This window comes from Triturus cristatus, chromosome 3_1 (assembly GCF_964204655.1).
Source record: "Triturus cristatus chromosome 3_1, aTriCri1.1, whole genome shotgun sequence".
In the NCBI taxonomy this organism is placed as follows: domain Eukaryota; kingdom Metazoa; phylum Chordata; class Amphibia; order Caudata; family Salamandridae; genus Triturus; species Triturus cristatus.
Window position 1 is genome coordinate 503,620,747 of NC_140583.1, and position 20,323 is coordinate 503,641,069.

General features: G+C 50.9%; 1 protein-coding gene across 2 annotated transcripts in view; it reads right to left on the minus strand.

The window, feature by feature from the left end:
• PRC1 (protein regulator of cytokinesis 1) overlaps positions 1–20,323 on the minus strand; it is a 558,854-nt gene that overhangs the window by 316,483 nt on the left and 222,048 nt on the right. For both annotated transcript variants that reach the window (XM_085644386.1, XM_085644387.1), the window contains exon 10: positions 20,152–20,298. In XM_085644386.1, the coding sequence (XP_085500512.1) occupies positions 20,152–20,298 (147 nt within the window). The remainder of the gene's footprint in view (positions 1–20,151; positions 20,299–20,323) is intronic.

Here is a 20,323-nt window from a genome sequence, read left to right on the forward strand (position 1 = left end):
CCATAAGTGCGAGCCGTGGCGTACTTCCCCATATGTTGCACCTCACGGTCCGCCTCACTGTTGAACTCAGTGACCAGGTTCTGCAGCCTCGCAGCCACCCCGGGGTCTGCCGAAGCCCCCCGAAGCTCCTCCAGCTGCGCAATCTGCCTCTCCAGGGCCCCAAGTCGCTGCCGGATGGATTTAAGCACGCCCGAATGCTTAGTCATTGCAACTCCGCGAATATAAGCCTTGAACGAATCCCACACCGTTTGGAAGCTCTGGACCGAGCCCGCGTTCACCTCAAAGTACGAGTCTATTTCGTCCGCCAGTTCCCCTCGGAACACTTCATCCAGCAGTGAGTAAGGCGGCAGCCGCCACGTGAACGGCGGCACTCGTCTGTGCGGGGTTGCCAGTACGAGCAAAAGAGGGGAGTGGTCCGACAGTGTGCGCGGCAGCACCTCGCAGTCCCTGACGCACGCGAGCAGTGTCCGCGACACCAACCAATAGTCTATTCTTGTATGTACGTCGTGGAATGCCGAATAATGCGTGTATCCCCCTTTACCAGGGTGGCGATGTCGCCAGATGTCTAGCATGTCCAGCCTGATTAATTCTGCCTTCATGTGTTGGGCGGCGGTCGCCGGGCGGCGAGCCGGCCCCGAGGAGCGGTCTAGCTCTGGATTGAATGTGAAGTTAAAGTCACCACCCCATACCATGCCAGTGTGCACGTGCAGCCTACATTGCGCTGGCAGTGTGTCGTAGAACTCAGGAGAGTCATAATTGGGGCCGTACACATTAACTACGATCAAGTCATGGCCCTTACCAGAGCACCTCGCTATTAAGTAACGCCCGTCCGGGTCGGAGGTGAGCGACGTCAGCCGCAAGTTCGATCGTGGGTTTACCCAAGTAACCACCCCTCTGGAATGTGATGTAAAGCCTGCCGCCGCGCTGGTGCTCACTAGCCCCTTCGCCGCTAACAGTCTACTTGTAAGAGGAAGGTGAGTCTCCTGTAGCAGTGCCAGGTCAATGTGGTGTTGGTGGAGATAATTTAAGACTTTCCTGAGTTTGCGATGATCGTTCAGCCCCCGGACATTCCACGTCAGTGCTCTAATGGCCCCCTCTCCAGTGTCCCCTGTCCGTTCACTTATTCCAGTCATCCGGGCAGAAACATACAGCAACTACCGCTGCGCACAAGCCAAGTGGGAGTCCCCTCCCACCACTCGATTCCAGAAAGTCTGAAACAGCCATACAACAGTGAGTCTAAAAGCGTGCCACTCAACAGACAGTGCGGATCACAGGCCCCAACGGCAGACCTTCCCCCCCAACTTCCCAACCCACCACCCACAGCCGACCACCCCCAACCTGGCCAGACAGATCCCCCAAACCCACCCCCCTCCCTACCCCGCAACAAACATACAAAACCATCCCCAAACCAGCCCTCAGAGAGCCCACGTAAGCTATCAGCACTGGGGCAAGGGCTTCCGATGAACAGCTACCCTAAAAACTCTCAACTGTCCACCATATGGCCGTGCCCCCACTGCCAAGCCCCCAGTCTCTGTGCAGCACGAGGCATTATCGTCTTCCCACTATTAGTGCAAGGGGGGGACCCCAACACTCCCATCAGCAGCGAGCAACCCCTCCCGTCTACATTTGAAAAGGCACCCTCCCAGCGCCCCCAAGCTGCCAACTAGGCCATAGCCCATTTGTCTCGTAGACCGGCCCGTGCAATGAGGCCCAGGCGCCACACCAACCTGAGTCCCGTAGGTATTGAGTCCGCAGGGACATCCTGCCCTCGCCCAAACCATGCAAAGGATCCTGCCCCTGCCTCCCCTCCAAGTCCAGGACCGCAGCTCCCAGGCCTATCCCCAAACACATCAGAAAGTTCTCACCCAGCCACGGCCTCAGGGTCCTCCGGAGTGGCCGTCGTCTCCTGCACAACAACAATGTTCCAGCCGCTGCGATACCGCCAGGCAAGCGACTACCTCCACAACAGGGCAACGGCCCTCCACAAGGAGACAGGGCGTAGCAAGCGGCCATCGCCAGCGATCTAGTCCTGCTCCTCCAGGCCAGATGCGTCCGCCCGGGCAGCCGCGCCGTCCTGCTGCCCTAGTCGTTGCTCCTTCGACCACTCCTTCAGAGATCGCTGCAGCTCCCTCGGGTCAGTGAAAAAGTGCGAGTGCCCCTGCCTGTTGATGCGGAGCTTCGCCGGGTATAACATGGCATAGTCTAGGCCCAAATCGCGGAGTTGCTTTTTGTAGGGTGCGAACTGTCTGCGCTCCTCTTGAACCTTCGCCGTGAAGTCAGGATAGATGGAGATGTCCATCCCTTCGTATTGCAGTTTCCCCTTTTCCCTCGCCACTCGCAGGGCCGTGTCTCTATCTCTATAATTCAGTAGTTTTGCTATTATGGGTCTTGCAGGCGCACCAGGCTTGGGGCGAGGGCCCAGCGAACGATGGGCTCTCTCGACAACAAACATCGGGGAGAACACGTCCTCTCCCAGCAATGCCCGCAGCAATTTTTCCACGAAAAGTTCCATTCGCCCGGTGTGTGTCGATTCCGCCACGCCGGTGATGCGGACGTTTGACCTCCTCGAACGGGCCTCCAAATCTTCGGACTTGTCCTGAATGACCTGCAACAGCTTACTGAATTGCCTGCGGTCCGAGTCCCACGACGTATGCGCCTCCTCCACCTGCGTTATTCTCTGTTCGGACGAATCCAGCCGCTCAGCATTCTTATCCACTCGTTCCGACATGCGGTCCATGCGGTATGTGAGCGCATCTAGCTTGGTGTCTATCGCGGTCAGACTGCCCTGCAGCCCTTTTTCCATTGCCGCCAGCATTGCCTTGATGTCGGCGCACATAGAGCTCTCCGCAGCCGCTCCATCCGGAGGCCGCGCCGGTGGTGCTTCGTCGGGCCCCTTCGGCTTGCGGGGGTCAAAAGACAGTTTGGGCTGGGATTTATCGCTTTTGCCCATGGCGACGCTGAGGGTCAGCGACCACCGCACGCCCGTCTCTCCGGGGCAAAGTCCCGTTCCCGGGGGGACCGCACCGCGGGGCACCCCCACCACGACTCGCAGATGTCCGGGGCGCCGACCACCCTGCGTCGCAGTTCCGAACTCTGTTCGCTCCCCAGCTACAGCACCATCCTGTTCACAGAGTCGTATATCTGCCTGCACCACTCCCAGTGTCCGGCCACCGCCTCAGGCCCAAATGAGAGTGAGGGGCTCCCCACTCGAGCCTGTGGGACCACTCTCCTCCACGTGTTCCGTCGCTATCTGGGACAGGAAGGGCGCCCCAAGGGCCACTGCTGGTGATAGCTACTCACATTGGCTATATTCCGGAGGGCCGCGGCGGCAGCCCGTTCTGTTCCGCGCGACAGCCCCAGCGGGCCCTCCAGCACCCGCAGCTAGGTCACAGCACCAGACACGCGGTCTATTCCTCCAAGTCGCCGCCGTCACTCACCTCGACCCAGACGTCCGAATCCCGCCAGGCAGGGAGAAGCAGAGGAGGGCGCCGCCGCAGAAAGTCACATATCTTCAGCTAGGGTGAACAAGCAGCAATCCCTCCAAGTTCTCCGCAGGCCTGGGTCAGCTCCAATGGCGCAGGGGGGGTGGGGGGGGCGCCAGTTCCGCAAGTGTCCACCCGGGCTCAGCACCAGTGCGCTTCCCTGTCGCTACCCGTCTCGAGGGTGGCCCCACGGCCTACGCCGCTCCCCAGGCCAGCCAGAGGGGGGGGGGGGGGGGAGGGGCCGATCCACACCAGTACGCCTTTCACCCCCGCTGTCCGAGTCCAAGATGTCACGGGGGGGGGCCTCCGAGCCCGTACCCCAGGGGGGACTTGGGTCTCACACGGCGTGGGCAGCCGCGTCTGGCAGGGGGTCCGGGAGCCCAGGCAGCAATCCAGCCAGGGGGGGGGGGGGGAGGGTCACCGCATCCGCCACCCCGTACCCTTTGCAGGTCCTCAGCTCTCCGCTTGTGCGTCCGGCGCGGCCGTCTCCGCCTCACCGCCAACTCCCGTGGTCTCAGCTGCCGGACCAGGACGCCGGGTCTTCGCCCCGCCAGTCGGCCACACGTCGCGCTACGCACTGTGGGGAGAGCCACAGGACAGCCCAGGGATCACGGCCCAGTCCACTCCCTCGCTCGACGTCCGTCAGTGTCAGCTCTCCGGGTCTTGCTCGCTGCCGCCGGGCCTCCGGGGCGACTCAGCCCAGTGTCGGGAGGAACCCCCCAGCCAGTTCACCGGTCAATGCCGCTGCTCAGGATCATATGGACAGATATTTAGGGGCTTAGAGCGGGAGCTCCGCGATCACGCGTCCGCCATAGCTGCCGGCTAGCTCCGCCCCCCAAGTGAAAGTGTCAATGCTATCCTATGAGGAAAAATGAGTTATCGGTTTCAAGGTAAGTAATAGGTCTTTGGAGTTAGGGTTCCGGGGTTAGCCTCAGGGGTCTCCCAGGGATCTCCCAGGGTCAGTGATGCACTGTTGCACACCCAGTGGCACTAGGTCGGCCGGGAGCAGAGTGTGGAGGCCCAATGTAATCCTACGGAGGATAGGGTGACTCCGGTAGGTGGCGTCTGGCAAGCAGGCCACAGAGTTGTGGGAGCAAAGCTCCTAGGGTTAAGCTCGTGGGCAAGTTGGGGAGCAAGTTAGAACAAAAGGGGCATGCTCAGCGGCGCTAGGGCAGCCGGGTGCAGGGTGGTGTTTTGAGGTCAGGTGCCCTGTTGATTTCAATGGGGATTCTCTGGGACAAAAACACTGCAGGCTCGGTGAAAAGGATCTTCCAGGAGTGACCACCACTTCGAGGGGTAAGTTGGGATGTAGAGGGATGGTTAGGCACCGCTGGGTTGGGCACACAAGGCCGTGGGCCGTTGGGTGCAGGAGTGCCTTTGGACGTCGAATTCTCTTACCCGCTCTGGTCGCGGTAGGGGGGGTCCTCTGGATTGAGGCTGCAGGTGTCGTATGGAGGTTTGAGGCTGGTCAGGGGTCGCCGGATCTCGAGTCAGGATCGCCGGGGGGACCTCCTCGTGGGGTTTGTTCACTCAAACAAGGGCGGGCTTGGCGGGTGCAGTGTGTTCTGGATTTGCGGTTTCTGGCTGGCACCAGAAGCTGCAATTTAAACACGTCCGGTGTTCACGGGAGAAACAGCTTGGAAAGTGAATGCAGGCAGGTCCTCCGGGGTTTTTTGAGGTTACGAGCCACTGGACACGCCGGGGATTCGCAGGAGCAGGTTTGAGGGGAGACAGGCCTGTTGGGCTGGGGCCAAGTCAGTGGGCTTCATCCTCGTTAGCTCTGCACGGCTTCTCGTCCTTTTCTTATGGTTGTTGGATCTGAGGAAGGAAGGTTCAGGGTGCCCCTAAATACTGAATTTAGGGGCGTTATAGGTAGGTAAAGGGCAGGGACCAATGGGTCCCTTCCCTTGGGTGGGTGCACCCCCTATTCTGCCACTCTCCAGTGGGAGGGGGGCAGGAGCCTGTCCCTGGTTGGCTGGGTCCCCCCCTCAAGATGGCGGAAACTCTAGGATGTGCTTCACCTCGCCTCCCCACCTTAGGGGTGGAGTTGGCAGAGCTGGGCACACCCCTCTTCCTCACTTGTTTTTCCTGCCAGTTCTCCCGCCCAAAGTGGGGGGGGGGGAAGAACCAGTGGGGACCAGTTGCTGAGTACAGCAAGTAGTCTGGAGAAGCTCACAAAGGCAGCAAGCCTTTGAAGCTTCCCCTGCCCATCCTGGGGGAGGGGACCTAGCACCTCGTCCCAGGATGTGTATTGTTGCAGGCCCTCGAGAGCAGATGGCTCTCGAACCCAGGGGTCCAGCAAAATGTCTGGTGGGTGGCAGACTAAGCAGCCACTCAGTTGGGACACTGGTTGTGGGTAGAGTTCACGGGGGCATTTCTAAAATGCCCTCTGTCATGCGTTTACATTGAAACCCACACTGGCATCAGTGTGGGTGCAATGTGCTAAGAAGTTTGATACCAAACTAACCAGACTTTAGTGTATCCATCATGGTACTTTGGAGTTCGTAATGACAACCTCCCAGCACCATATACTCTTTAATTGTACACTGCACTTACAATGTCTTAGAATGGATTCAGACACTGTAGGGGCACAGGGCTCATGCTTCTGTGCCCTCACCACTGGCATAGTGCACCCAACTAGAGGGGTGACTGACCTAGGCCAGGACAGTGGTTGGTAGGCATGGCACACAGGGATGTGTGCCATGTCGACTTCCCTTTTGATCTGCACCAAGACACGCAGCCTGCAAGGCAGTGTGTTTGTGATAAGGTACAGGGCCTCCAAGGGTGACAATTGGTGCTGCAGCCCTTGGGAGCCTTCTCTGGTCACAGTGCCCTGGGTACATGGGGTACCATTTACCAGGGGCCTACCTGTGGCCAGAGTTGTCAATTGGGTTTTGTTTTGGGGAAAGAACACAGGCCATGTGGTCCTGATTGGCAGGGCCCCAGAGCAAATTAAGTCAAAGAACATCAGTAGTCTGGCAACCAAACAAAAAAAGGGTGGGGGAGCATTTACTGCAACAGAAACCCACTTTCTCACATGCAGACACTTTTCTGATGTGGTAATACGCCTGCTCAGTTCAAGTATTTAGAACAGATTATTTTCCAAATCAGAGTACCTTACCTGATGCCGTCAGCTTTGCCTACGCTGCTCAATTATTCTTATGTGAACAGCTTAATAGCATTTTTGCGGGAATGAGGGAGTGCCATTTGTCTATTTAAGCATATTAAACAGTGCTAGTTCCGTTTTTATTCATTTCAGACGGGAATCAGATATTTTAGTTGCTTGAAGTAAGTTGTAGGGTCAACGTGAAACTTACTATGTGTATCACAACAAGCTTTATGATGGATTACCAGCAAACTAGTAAGGATCATGTTACCCAATATATGTAGTCTGTATGATACACTTCGACTGAGTCGAACAAATATCAAAGACAGCAACTTTTTTTGCAATTCTATTTCTGATATGTGGGATTGGTATCACCATCTAAAGCTAGAATTCTTGCAAAGCCTTTAAAAGAAGCAGTAAATGCCAATGTCCTAGCTTTGTGGCTCATTTCAGACCAATTAGCTGCACCATGAACAGTGACCCTTCAAAACGGGAAGGTTTTGGAGTATAAGTTGGTAGCAAAGGGTTGGCGGGTGCCATCGTGAGGAAAGAATAATGCTCCCATATAACCAACATCTCTTGAGGAGACGACATAAGGGAAAGTATAATCGTTTGTGATCAGTGCAGAATATGGTCATGGATGAAATGTATCTGGTGGATGGGGCATGAAGTTAATTGACATTCTTGCTGCTACTAACAAGAGTCTGTATGTGAGCTGTTTTTCACCTCACAAATTAAATATTTAGCTCCATCCTTCCCACTTACAGAAGGCGATTAAGGCACAGAGATCATTTTTTTTTTTTTACTTTGAGAAGTGCCTTGAGAAAACAAATACAACAACAGTCAATAAAATAATCAAGTTTCTACTGAGACTGCAAAAGGGAGGGATTGAGAAAGTGCACACATTTAATACCATCACGATAGACATTTTGACATTTTGCTTGCCAATGTTATACATAGCTGTGCAGACTGCAATGCATCGGACGCATTAAGCCTCTTTGATGCTTGGCAACACTAAGCAATGAGTTCAAAGTAGCCAGCTCAGTGTCTAGTAGAAGAAACATAAGCAACTGTTCTGGTGGTTCATACCCAAGCTTGAAAAAACCTTCTCTGCACTACCAAGATGACAGAACCCAGATATCCTCCCAAGCCCTTATTAGTTAATGAAGTAGATTCAAAACAGGAAGATACACCATGTATGTGGTAGATACATGCCAGCTCTACTTCGGTTTTACTAAAGATCATTGCTCTTAGAAAAGTGCAACTTATCTTAACATTCTCAAAGGTTCACTCCAAATGAATGCTTATTACATGTCACAAATGAAAAAAGCAAAAGATCTAAGGTGCAACATGACCTTTTACATTTTTATATCTGGGTAAAGCGAATGCAAGATTATAACGTTGCATTCCTGTAGTCTTGGTTCTAATCATAGGAATCGTAATTGGAGTCAAACATTAGAAAAATTCCCTGCTGCGTGCTTGGACCACAAAAGACATTTAATAGATTTTTGTTCATAGTATTAACAGAACAGAGCCATATGGACATGTAGCTGTCAGACTCTGTATGGCGGGAACCAAGAGTACAGAGGGGGTAAAGCGAGTTTTAGGCAGCTGATCGTCATCCATTCGGCGATGGCCTTCATTCCTTCGTGGAAGCTGGATTTGGAGGTGGTGGGGGCCTTGGTGAGGATCAGCTGGGTGTCGGAGTAATGGATGATGTTGAGGTTGTGCGATCTGGCGATATTGGCGAGCGGTATCATGTAGATGTTGAAGTGTCGGGCTGAGGGACGATCCTTGGGGTATGCCGCAGATGATGTTGGTGTCTTTAGAGCTGAATGGGGGAGGCGGACACTCTGGGTTCTGCCAGTGAGGAAGGAGGTGGTCCAGTCCAGTGCTTTGTCGCGGATCCCTGCTTTGTGGAGGCGTGTGAGGAGGGTGTGGTGGCAGACTGTGTCGAAGGCGGCCGAGAGGTCCAGGAGGATGAGGGCAGCGGTTTCTCCGTTGTCCATCATGGCCCTGATGTCGTCACTTGCGGCGATGAGGGCTACTTCGGTGCTGTGGTTGCTGCAGAATCCAGATTGGGACAGGTTCAGGATGTTGCTCTTTGAGGAAGGTGGTAAGTTGCCTGTAGACTATTTTCTCAATGACTTTCGCCGGGAACGGGAGGGAGATGGGCCAGAAGTTCTTGAGGTCCTTGGGGTCAGCTTTGGGTTTCTTGAGTAGGGCGTTGATCTCGGCGTGCTTCCAGCTCTCCGGGAAGGTGGCGGTCTTGAAGGAGCTGTTGATTTTGCGGGGAAGGGGTGCGATTGTGGAGCTTGCTTTGTTGAATATGTGGTGCGGGCATGGGTCTGATGGTGAACCGGAGTGGATGGTGTTCATAATTTTGATGGTCTTCGTTGTTGACGTGGGTCCAGGAAAGCAGAGGGTCAATGTGCCTGGGGGGCGGTGAGTCTGAGGTGTCTGCATCTGTCCGGGGGGGGGGGGGGGGGGGGGGCCTGGTAGCTGAAGCGGTCGTGGAGGTCTGCGATCTTCCGGCTAGGGAGTCGCAGAGGTCTTGTGATGGCGGAGTTGGAGCTGGGGTTGGAGACTAACACATTTGATACCAAACATGACTGGGTTTGGTGCAGACACTACATTGTTAGACATCTCGTAAGGACTGATGTCCACTACAATGTATTAAAATGGCTGACCGCAGATACAAAGCCTGGAGAATCGACTTCGGGTTTGTAAAGGAGTCCTGCTCATGCAGGGGCACCCTCACACTCATAAGCAAGAGCCCTGCCCTCAGTACTGAAGAGCCTGCAATAGGGGCGACTTATAGGTTTTAAGTGTAGTGACCTCATATAGAAGGAAACTTATATCTGTCGTGATAAGTGCAAGCACCAACTAACACAGGCTGCAATAGAAGGCCTGTAGTCACAGTTTGAGTGGACTCCCATGGGTGGCACAATACATGCTGAAGCCCATGGGAGATCCCGGTGTACCTATGCCCTGGTATTGATATCAAGTCTCTTTATCTTACCTCTCTGCATGGGCTGTTGACCCCAGTGTTTAAGCATACACACGACTAACAGATGTGACGATAAAAGATTAGTTTGGGATCTACTTGTGACTATTTCAACTTCTTCATAAGGTAAAGCGTTGCATCTTTTTCTGTCTCCTCAGCAATATTATGTGGCCCTAGGACTAACGGAAGCAGTTTTTTTTCTGATGCCCTTGGTTGGAGTGTCTATTGTGTGACTCATGTTGGCTGAGAAGTCTCCATTTGAATATTTAATTTTTCCAATCTTCTAGCAAGCACATCCTAAAAAGTTAATGTCGTCTACCAGGGATCCTCTGGACAGCGAATTAGCAAGTGACGACAAATAATAGAATATAATTTGTGACCAAATATGGTGATCTTAGCTGTGAATAAGAGGTATACTTTTTCTTTTCTGCAATGCATTGTAACGTCAAAACTCTACTCGTCTGATACCCTAGAGATTTCTGGGATGGCATAGCGATTTTCAACCTCCGCAAAGGATACATGTTCTTGAGACCCAATTTGCATGAGACAGAATAGGAGGCCGGACAGGCGACTGCAAAGGGTCTTCAAAAGGAATGATCTGCCGCAATGGATATATAGGAAGAGCAGAATTCAGCAAATAAATAGAACTGAACTTGGTTTTGAGAGGATGCCTTGAGGCACTCCCAATTTCAGTAGCCGCAAGTTTCTTCCTTGGTGATGAGGAAGAAGTTGAAATCCTCAATTCATCTTGGGTGACATTTCTTGATGAGAAGAAATCCTTAGAAAAGGACTGTAGACAATGAATGCACCAACTGGTGCGACTGCAGTGGTGACGCCGATGATAGTAGTTGGAAATTCTCTGACTGTTAGTTGAGATTTAAAGCATTAAATGAGCAAATGCCTTGAATACAGTCTCGCACGCTGAAAGAATTCTGGTCACAGTCGCTTGAGTGTCGTGATCTTGAAGAACGAGTGTCTTGTGACACTGTTGTGCTGTCGACTATACATCGTTTGACGGTGAGAAAGTGGAGGATGAGAGTATGGGCGTTCAGACGGCTGGCTTTTAAAAAAAAAAGTCTATTTTGGTTAAACAACATTGTAAACAAGAAAATCTTTGCATTTTTCAAAGTAACATTGTAGGATGTTGGCTCGTTACAGGATATATCAAAATAAGATGCATAGTGTATTCCTGTGGGAAGTTGGCATAACCCCGTCCCCGAATTCTTGATTATGCGCTCACTAAGATTGCTATTTCTTAAAAGTTGTGTCCACCTCAGTTTAGCGCACCTTAGTAGTGGCACTAATCTGGGGTTGAAAAGCCCATGACTAGCTAATTTTCCCGCCTGTCCATGTGCGAAAGGGGCTCTGGACTAAGGGGACAGGTTCCTCTCCTGTGAGGAAAGCGGGATTCACATTTCAAAGGGGGCAGCTCTTTGAAGCTTGCCGTTCTAGGAAGGCTAATCAGACTGTAGGAGGGGGTGACACTCTTCCCGGACAGGCTTTTGTTTTGGGTCTCCTGAGTACAGAGGGCTTTCACCAGAGGAAGTCAGAACAGTGTCCCGGGTGGCAGGCTGGAAGAAACCAGTCAGCTAGCACACAAGAAGGTGGCAGCTTCTCGGGTGCCCTTTCTGTGCAAGTATTTGGTAGATACCAAACATACCTATTTTCAGTGAAGTCATTATGTAGCTTGGGAACTCGTTTTCACCAGTGTCCAGTACATATTTTAAAATTGCTTCCATACTAAAGTTTACTGGCAGTAATAGGACTGTTCCGCACATGGGCATGTCTGCTCATGCAGGTATCCCCCTTGCATGTAATATTCAGCACCATGCCTCAGGGCTTTTGGGCCTGGTGTAGGAACGACTTACAAATATATCTGCAGTGATAGAAAACATGGCAAACAGGTATGTCTGACATGTCGAGTTTTCACTTTTGTCTGCACCAAGACACTCAGCCTGCAATGGCAGTCTTGCATGTGCTTGGTGACGGGTCCCTTGCAGTGGCATAATTTGTGCTGCAGCCCTTAGGGGTCCTCTTTAGTACCTCAAACCCTAGGTACCAAGGCTGCCACAAGGAACTTGGAGGGTGCTAAAGGTCTTGCCAACAATTGCAGTTTTAGGAAAGATCTGGCACTGGAAACCTTGTTAGCATGAACCTAGTGCACTTCTAGTCGAAGCTACATCATTTACCAGGCAAAAAGGTTGGGGGGGGGGGGGAGACAAGTCAAAATGTAGTTCTTTCCTACAAACATCAAGTAGTATCGACACCTATTAATTCCTCATAGCACATCGTTGGCTTAGATGATAAAAATATTATCAATGATGCTGCTTCTTGCCACTTTACATCATCTCTTTAGATCTCCTATGGTCAGAAGGTGACAGGTTCTCCTATGGAGGCAGATTTCTCCAATCTTTCTTTTTTCTTCTTCTTTTCCTCATTTCCTGCACTATGCCCTCAATTTTGTACCTCCCTAGTCCTTCAGATCTCTTTTGAACTTTTTCCTACAAATGAACAAGTTACTTACCTTCGGTAACGCTTTTTCTGGTGGATACAGTATCTGCCTGTGGATTCCTCACCTTGTCAATATCCCCTGTGCCAGCAACATTCGGAAACCTTTGTAGCTCTCCACGCCGATGTCAGAGGCACGGCTCCGCTCGCGGCTCCGCTGACATCACTGGATCCATAAGAAGACCTAGTCGGCGTGATGACTTCAGTTCCGCCCTTTTTTCCATGCCTTCGAGGCACATGGACGGACAGCAATATATATACAGTATACACAGTACATGATACACAAAATAACAGTGTGAAGATAACACAGAAAGGCAAAAGAAATAGCACTCTTCCTTTGACAGTAATAAATGAATTTTGAAACATCACTATTGTAGGTATACAAGGGTGGACAACGGGGAGGCGGGGGGGCCAGTGAGGAATCCACAGGCAGATACTGTATCCACCAGAAAAAGCGTTACCGAAGGTAAGTAACTTGTTCTTCTGATGGATACATCTGCCAGTGGATTCCTCACCTTGTGAATAGATTCCCACAGCAGTCCCCACTCCCGGAGGAGGGTGTCCACCTTCCTATACCAGAAAGTCTTGCAACACAGAGCGCGCGAAGTGGCCCTCCCTCCTCATCTCGGAGTCCAAGCAATAATGTTTTGCGAAAGTATGGAGGGAGGCCCAAGTCGCAGCTTTACAAATATCTGCCACAGGAACACCCAGGGCCAAAGCAGATGTAGACGATTTTGCTCTAGTTGAATGAGCTCTAATGCCCTCCGGGGGAGTCTTACCAGCCAGGGCGTAGCAGATCTTGATGGCAAGGATGATCCATCTCGATAGTGTGCGCTTGTGCACCGCCCTACCTTTCGAATGACCAACGTAGCCAATGAAGAGTTGATCATCTAGACGAAAGTATTTAGTCCTGTCCAGATAAAAACTCACAGCCCTATTCGGGTCCAGGCGATGGAAGGATGAGGAGGTGGATAAAAAACAGGGAGAGTAATAGACTGCCCCAAATGGAACGGAGTAACAACTTTTTGCAGGAAGGCACCCCTGGTCCTAAGAACCATCCTTTCAGCATGTAATGTAAGAAAAGGGGGTCTAGAACTAAGAGCTTGGAGCTCCCTCACCCTCCTTGCCGAGGTTATGGCTACAAGAAAAAACACCTTAAAGGACAACAGCCTCAAAGGACAGCTATGTAGAGGCTCAAATGGGGACCCCATCAGAAAGGTTAAAACAAGATTAAGGTCCCACTGTGGCATTACAAAAGGAGTGGGAGGAAACAGGTTTGTAAGGCCCTTGATAAACCTCAGAACAACCGAAGATTTAAACAGCGACAGTTGATCCAGAAGGCATAGAAAAGCCGATAAAGCCGAAAGATAGCCCTTGACCGTGGCCATAGCACAGCCCTGCTGAGCCAAGGAAAGAGCAAACTGGAGCACATTAGAAAGATGGGCTTTTAAAGGGTCAATGGACCTCTCTCCACACCATTTTACAAATTTAGACCACTGTAGGAGTAAATGGACTTGGTGGAGTGTCGCCTGGCCGATAAAATAACGTCCACCACATCAGGTGGGAGAGAGAAAGAACTCCGGTTCCCCGTTCAATCTCCAGGCATGAAGGTGTAAGCTCTGGAGGTGGGGGTGTAGAACCTGCCCCTCCGACTGCGAGAGGAGGTGCCCTCGGAGGGAGACAGAGCGGAGGGCACGAGGGGAGGTGGAGAAGATCTGTGTACCACACCCTTCTTGGCCAATCCGGGGCGACCAAAAGAACTTGGGCCCGGTCTTGGCGAATCTTCCTCAGAACCCGAGGAATCAAGGATATGGGAGGAAACGCGTAAAGGAACTCAACTAAAACGCGTCCCCCAACGCCCCCTGCATCGGAAACTGGAGACTGCAGAATGACGGGCAGTGCGCGTTCTCGCGGGTGGCAAACAGGTCCACCCGAGGTGTCCCCCACGTCCGAAAGACGTGACGAACCACCTCCGGATGGAGCCTCCACTCGTGGTCGGCGGAGAAATACCGACTGAGACTGTCTGCACGTACGTTCAACACCCTGGCCAGATGATTTGCCATCAGACAAATCTGATGGCCCTGAGCCCAGGACCATAGACGCAGGCCTCTCTGCAGAGACAAAGAGACCCGAACTCCTCCCTGTTTGTTGACATACCACATCGCGGTCGTGTTGTACGTCAGGACTTGAACAGACTGGCCGCGAAGGGAAGGGAGGAAGGCCTTGAGTGCCAAACGAATCGCCCATAACTCCAGAAGGTTGATGTGAAGCAACCTTTCCTCTGGAGACCAAAGACCCTTGATCCCCCAGATGAGCACCCCACCCTAAAGTGGAGGCATCCGTTATCACTGTGGCCACCGATGGAGGCAGATGGAAGGGCTTTCCTTGCAACAGATTGCCCTCCACGCTCCACCAAGATAGATCCGCTGCAGCTTCTCTGGAGATCTTGATCGACTCCCTGAGATCCCCGTTGTGCTGATACCACTGCTTGCGGAGGCACCACTGGAGCGCCCTTATGTGCCAGCGTGCATGGTTGACCAACAGAATGCAGGAAGCGAACAGACCGAGCAGGCGAAGGACCTTCAGAACTGGAACAAACGCTCCATTGTGGAATAAAGGGACCATCTCCTGAATGTCGAGAATTCTTTGTGGAGGAGGAAATGCTCGACACACAGTAGTGTCCAGTACCGCCCCTATGAACAGGTTGCGTTGAGAGGGCACCAGGTGAGATTTGGGCACATTGATCGAAAAACCCAAGTCGAATAACAGCTGAGATGTTACCTGCAGATGATGCTGCACCATCTCTGGGGACTCTGCCTTCAGAAGCCAGTCGTCCAGGTAGGGGAAAACTGGAATCCCCGACCTCCTGAGATGAGCAGCCACCACTGCCATCACCTTTGTGAAGACTCGAGGTGCGGTAGTAATACCAAACGGGAGGACCGCAAACTGGTAATGTTGCGACCCAACCGTAAAACGGAGATACTTCCTGTGCGACTTCAGGATTGGGACATGGAAGTACACGTCCTGCAAGTCGAGCAACACCATCCAGTCTCCTTGCTGCAACGCTTGAAGAACCTGCGCAAGAGTCAGCATCTTGAATTTCTCCTGTTTCAGGTAAAAGTTCAAGATTCTGAGGTCCAGGATTGGACGCAATCTGCCGTCATTTTAGGCAATCAGGAAATACCGGGAGTAGCATCCCTGACCCCTTTCCTGCTCCGGAACCACCTCTATTGCACCCTTTTGAAGCAAGGCTAGAACCTCTTTCTTAAGGAGAAGCAGATGGTCCTCAGAGCAGTAACCTTGGCAAGGAGGGTAAGGGGGAGGAAACCCGATGTAGCCTCACTACGTTTTGGGCCCTTGCCGGTCGCGGGTCCTTGGGCTTCCCACACAAGTGAGGCACCATTTTTATCGGGAGACCCAGGGGAACGCTGGGTGGTGGGAAATTTGAGTGAGCCCGGTGATGCCACAACTTTCCCACACAAAAGTGTGAAAAATGTGATTTTTTCAGCTAAAATTGAGGTTTGCAGGAGATTCTGGGTAAGGAAACATTGGGGGATCCACACAAGCCATACCTCCCTGGAAGCCCCCGGGTGTCTAGTTTTCAGAAATGTATGGGTTTGGTAGGTTTCCCAAGGTGCCCGCAGAGCTAGGGTTCAAAAACTACAGCTAGACATTTTGCCAAGAAAGGGTCATTTTTCACAGCGAAATTGAGGTGTGACCACATTGCGTTTTGCGCCGTTTCCTGTCGCGGGCACTAGGCCGACCCACACAAGTGAGGTACCGTTTTTCTCGTAAGACTTTGGGGAACGCGGGGTGGGTGGAAATTTGTGGATCCAGGCAGATTCCGGAACTTTCCACGACAGAAATGTGGGGAAAATGTGTTTTGACAATTTGAGGTTTGCAAGGGAATCTGGGTAACAGACCCTGGTGGGAGGCAGTCAAGTCACCCCATCCTGGATTCCCATGGGTGTCTAGTTTTCACAAATGTATAGGTTTGCTAGGTTTCCCAAGGTGCCCGCAGAGCTAGGGTTCAAAAACTACAGCTAGGCACTTTGCCAAAAAAGGGTAATTTTTCACTGCGATATTGAGTTGTGACCACGTTGCGTTTTGCGCCGTTTCCTGTCGCGGGCACTATGCCTACCCACACAAGTGAGGTACCATTTTTATCGGGCGACTTAGGGTAATTCAGATTTGTAAAGGAACTGTTATTATCTATTGACTTTCGATGCATTTCTGCCTTCCAAATGAAAGATCGTGTAAAAAAAGAAGTCAGTCTAAAAAATTACTGATCATTCTCATGCTAGTATGAGTATTCCCAATTTCAGAAATGTGCAAATATCTACTATTTCTAAACTCTATATTTTGTTCCCATTTCAGAAATACATAGGTATCTTTCATACCGATTTTTCTATGTACACATTTTTACAGAATAATTACTATATACCCGGTACATAATAAAAAACCATTGCAAGTTGCTGCTCAGTTTTTGGCTCTGGGTTAGTTGGCTTCTTGGTGAACCTACAAGTCCTATATATCCCCACAACCAGTAATGTCCAGCGGATGTAATGGTATATTGCTTTGAAAGAGCTGTCAAAATTAGAAGAAGTTACAGGTGAAAACGTGGACACAAAAGGCCGTTTTTTTCAACTAATTTTCAATTTATCCTATATTTAACTGTTAGTTTCTATAAAGAAACCTTGATGGATCTACACAAATGACCACTTGCTGAATTCAGAATTTTGTCTACTTGTCTAAAATGTCTAGCTTTCCAAGGTCCATTATTGCTTTTCTACCCATTTCTACCATTAACTGGAAGGAGGTCAAAAGCACAAAAAATAGCAAAAATAGGCCATGTCCCAGAAAAATGCCAAAACGGTGTAAAAAATGTTGGGTTTCTGACAAATGTCTGGTATCCCCGAAAAGCTGGGAAAATTGTGATTTCAACCCCACAAACCCTTTTTTGATAACATTTGCAGGGAAAAACCCAGATGCTTTCATTTGCAGCCCGTTTTTCCCATTTTTCAGAAAAAAAACAATTTTGCTGTATTTTGGCTCATTTCTGTGACCCCTCCAGGGGAATCCACAAACCCTGAGTACCTTTAGAATCCCCATGATGTTGGAAGAAAAGGACGCAAATTTGGCGTGGATACCTTATGTGGTCAAAAAGTTACAGGGGCATCATCGCGCACTACCCCAAATAGCCAAAAAAAGGCTTGGCACAGGAGGAGGAAAAGGCCTGGCAGCGAAGGGGTTAAATGGAAGCAAGCGACACAGAGGAGGGGGAATGTAAAACCTCTGTGAGGATGTTCGGCTTGAACTCAGCAGATGGTAGCTGCAGATCCAAAAGCTGCGCTTCTTTTTTAATAACAGAGTGGTAGGGAGCCGCATCTTTATATGGAGTATCAGCCGGAGGAGTAATCTCCCATTCTGGTGACAAATCCAAGACACTCCTCAAACAAATCATCAGTCTCCATGAGCTCACCCTCTTCCATCTCCTCAGCCTGGTACCTTTGTTCTTCCAGGACTCTGAGCGTCTCTCCTGGATCTAATCCTCACAACAGGCGTCGGTGGCGCCATAACCGACTCCGCCAGAGCCGGCGTCGAACCTGGATCCAGAGGAGCAGCCGGAGTCGAATGAGGTCGAGCCGGAGCCGGTGAAAATGGAAGCGGTGTCTATGTCCTCGGCGCCAGGAAATGCCAAGACGGCGTCACTGGGGGAAAAGGCATAAAAAGGAGCCTGAGCGTAGGCTTGAGGAACTCCCAAGTTGAAAGCCATTGGACCCATGGGGCCCGAAGGCGCTCCAGAGGGTTACATTGCTCTAGTTAAGACCCCATACATCGCATTTAAATAATGCGTTGGATCTTGACCCGGGCCTGGAAAGGGAGGAAATGGCTCAGGCTGAGGCATAACCGGACTCGGGCCGATCGGCGCCGACGGTGGAGCCATCGGAGTCGAAGACTCGTCTGGAGCCCAATCTTCCTCAACCAGCGTCGGAGATTGATCCGGAGCCGGAGAATGCTCCGGTGAAGCCGCAGGCGAGGTCAGGCCAACAGGAGAGGCAGGAACAGAGACAGGAGAAGGAGACACAGTCCTTACGACGTCGAGAAGGAGAGGTCGATCTCGGAGCCGCTTCTCTATCCGAACGATGTCGAGAACCATGCCTCTTCTTTTTGTGCTTCTTGGACTTCGAAGCATGCCTAGACGTCGACTTCGACCTGGATCATCTTCGACCTCTCTTCTCCTTTTTCATTCTGGCAATGAACAACTTGGCCTCTTTCCTTCAGAGCCTTCGTACTCATCTTGCGGCAGCAAGAGCATCCCTCGACGTCGTGATCAGACGACAGGCACCAGACAGTCCTCGTGCGGATCCGTGATGGACATGTGCTTACCGCACTCCCTGCAACATTTTATAACAGGAAGCAAGAAGAGAGAGAGACCAGCAGAAAAACAAAGTAACTAGCCAAAGCTACAATGAATCCCAGAAAACCGTTCGCGTCGACAGCGCGGAAAAAAGGGAACAGATGTCATCACGCCGACGAGGTCTTCTTATGGATCCAGTGACTTCAGCGGAGCCGTGCCTCTGACGTTGTTGTCGTGGAGAGCTACAAAAGTTTCTGAATGTTGCTGGCGCAGGGGATATTCACAAGGTGAGGAATCCACTGGCAGATGTATCCATCAGAAGCTGGATTACTTAAAGGAATGAAAGGCAGGAACCAAACAACAAACACCTTATGTAGGGCTATGACTGCCTTCCATTTTTCACATGATGGGCACTTGGAGCAAAGTGAAGTGATTTCTGACAGAAAAAAAGGTGCAAGTGGCATGAAAAATATAACTGAACATATTTCTGTACTTGATAGAGAATCAAAGGAATAGAGTAAACATGTCAGAAAAAGACATCTGAATGAAAGCCTCTAGTGTTCAAAGAAGGTTCACTCGCAAGTCCCAAAAAAGTATTGACTCTAGAGAGTCAACTACCAGGCAATGCACTATGGGTAAGAGAAACTATACGAGTCAAAGTGTTCATTTTTTCACTTCTTTCAATGCAAGCCTATTAGGCTGCATTTGTACTCTAATGCAGGCAGGTTTCCACCCCAGATGCTGCAATGCAGTTAAAAACACAGACATTTTGAAAGATTACAATTCACATTCTAGAAATCTACTCCCAAGGAGATTCTTCCAATGGAAGAAGACGCTGTGCTGTTAATTCCATTGACCAAAAATATAGGAAAGTGTTCCTGAATCCTTGCACATAGCAGGAAATTAGTCTAATGTTTATGTCCATCAATGAAGATTCTACTGGGAGAGACAGAGGGCCCAGTGTAGCTGTACGACAGATGCCAGGAGGGGCATGGGATCCCTCAAAGCTGCCAGGGCTTGGGAGACATTTTTGGAGGAATTGAAACATCCTGATCGCTCCTTACTCTAGGAGCCTCCACCCCTCCACCCCTCGTCCCTCCCCCCCCCCAGTACATGGGTATCACTAAGCCTCTGGGGTGCGTATCTTTACTAAGAGCATGTAGAATACCCAAATATGTGAGCAAATAGAGGATTTCAGGGTCTGGACAATAAGGCCCTTGTGGGGCTTCACTCGACACCCTCTTGACTCGGAGATGGGATCACCGCTTTATAACTAGTAGCAGGCCCAGCCATGGCACGCCTGGGGTAGAGGTGGCGGGGTCGGGGGTGTTCCTGTTTCTTATAGGTGGGTCCACAGTTTGTCAACCATGGGAACTTGTATTCGCACGATGGTGCTGTAATTGACATAACGTTTTCAATCTGGTAGGACTCCTATTGCTTATTGGGAGGGCCCGGAAACCCTCCGAGTCCTGCCAGGTGGGATGTTCATGCATTACCACCTTGTTGCAATTTGTGGACATTGAATGTATATTGGTCTTATTTGGTAACAGGTACCTGGTTGCAAATGAAAACAAATATAAAAATAAAATCAATGAAGATTCTACAATGCAGAAACATTTTTCCATAAAAACAACCAAATTCCAATTAGTCTAGTGATTTCACTCTACTCGTCCAGCTTCAGACTCACCCTTTCTTGCTTCTCGCGCTCTTTTTCGGCATGAAAGGCCTGCCATTGCTCAGACACAAAAACCATAAATTTCTGCCCATGAACCTTAAACTCCATCATCTGTTCTTGCTCCCAGGAATCTATGCGAACCTTCAATTCTTCTTCCAGCTGTTCAGACATAATAATTGTACAT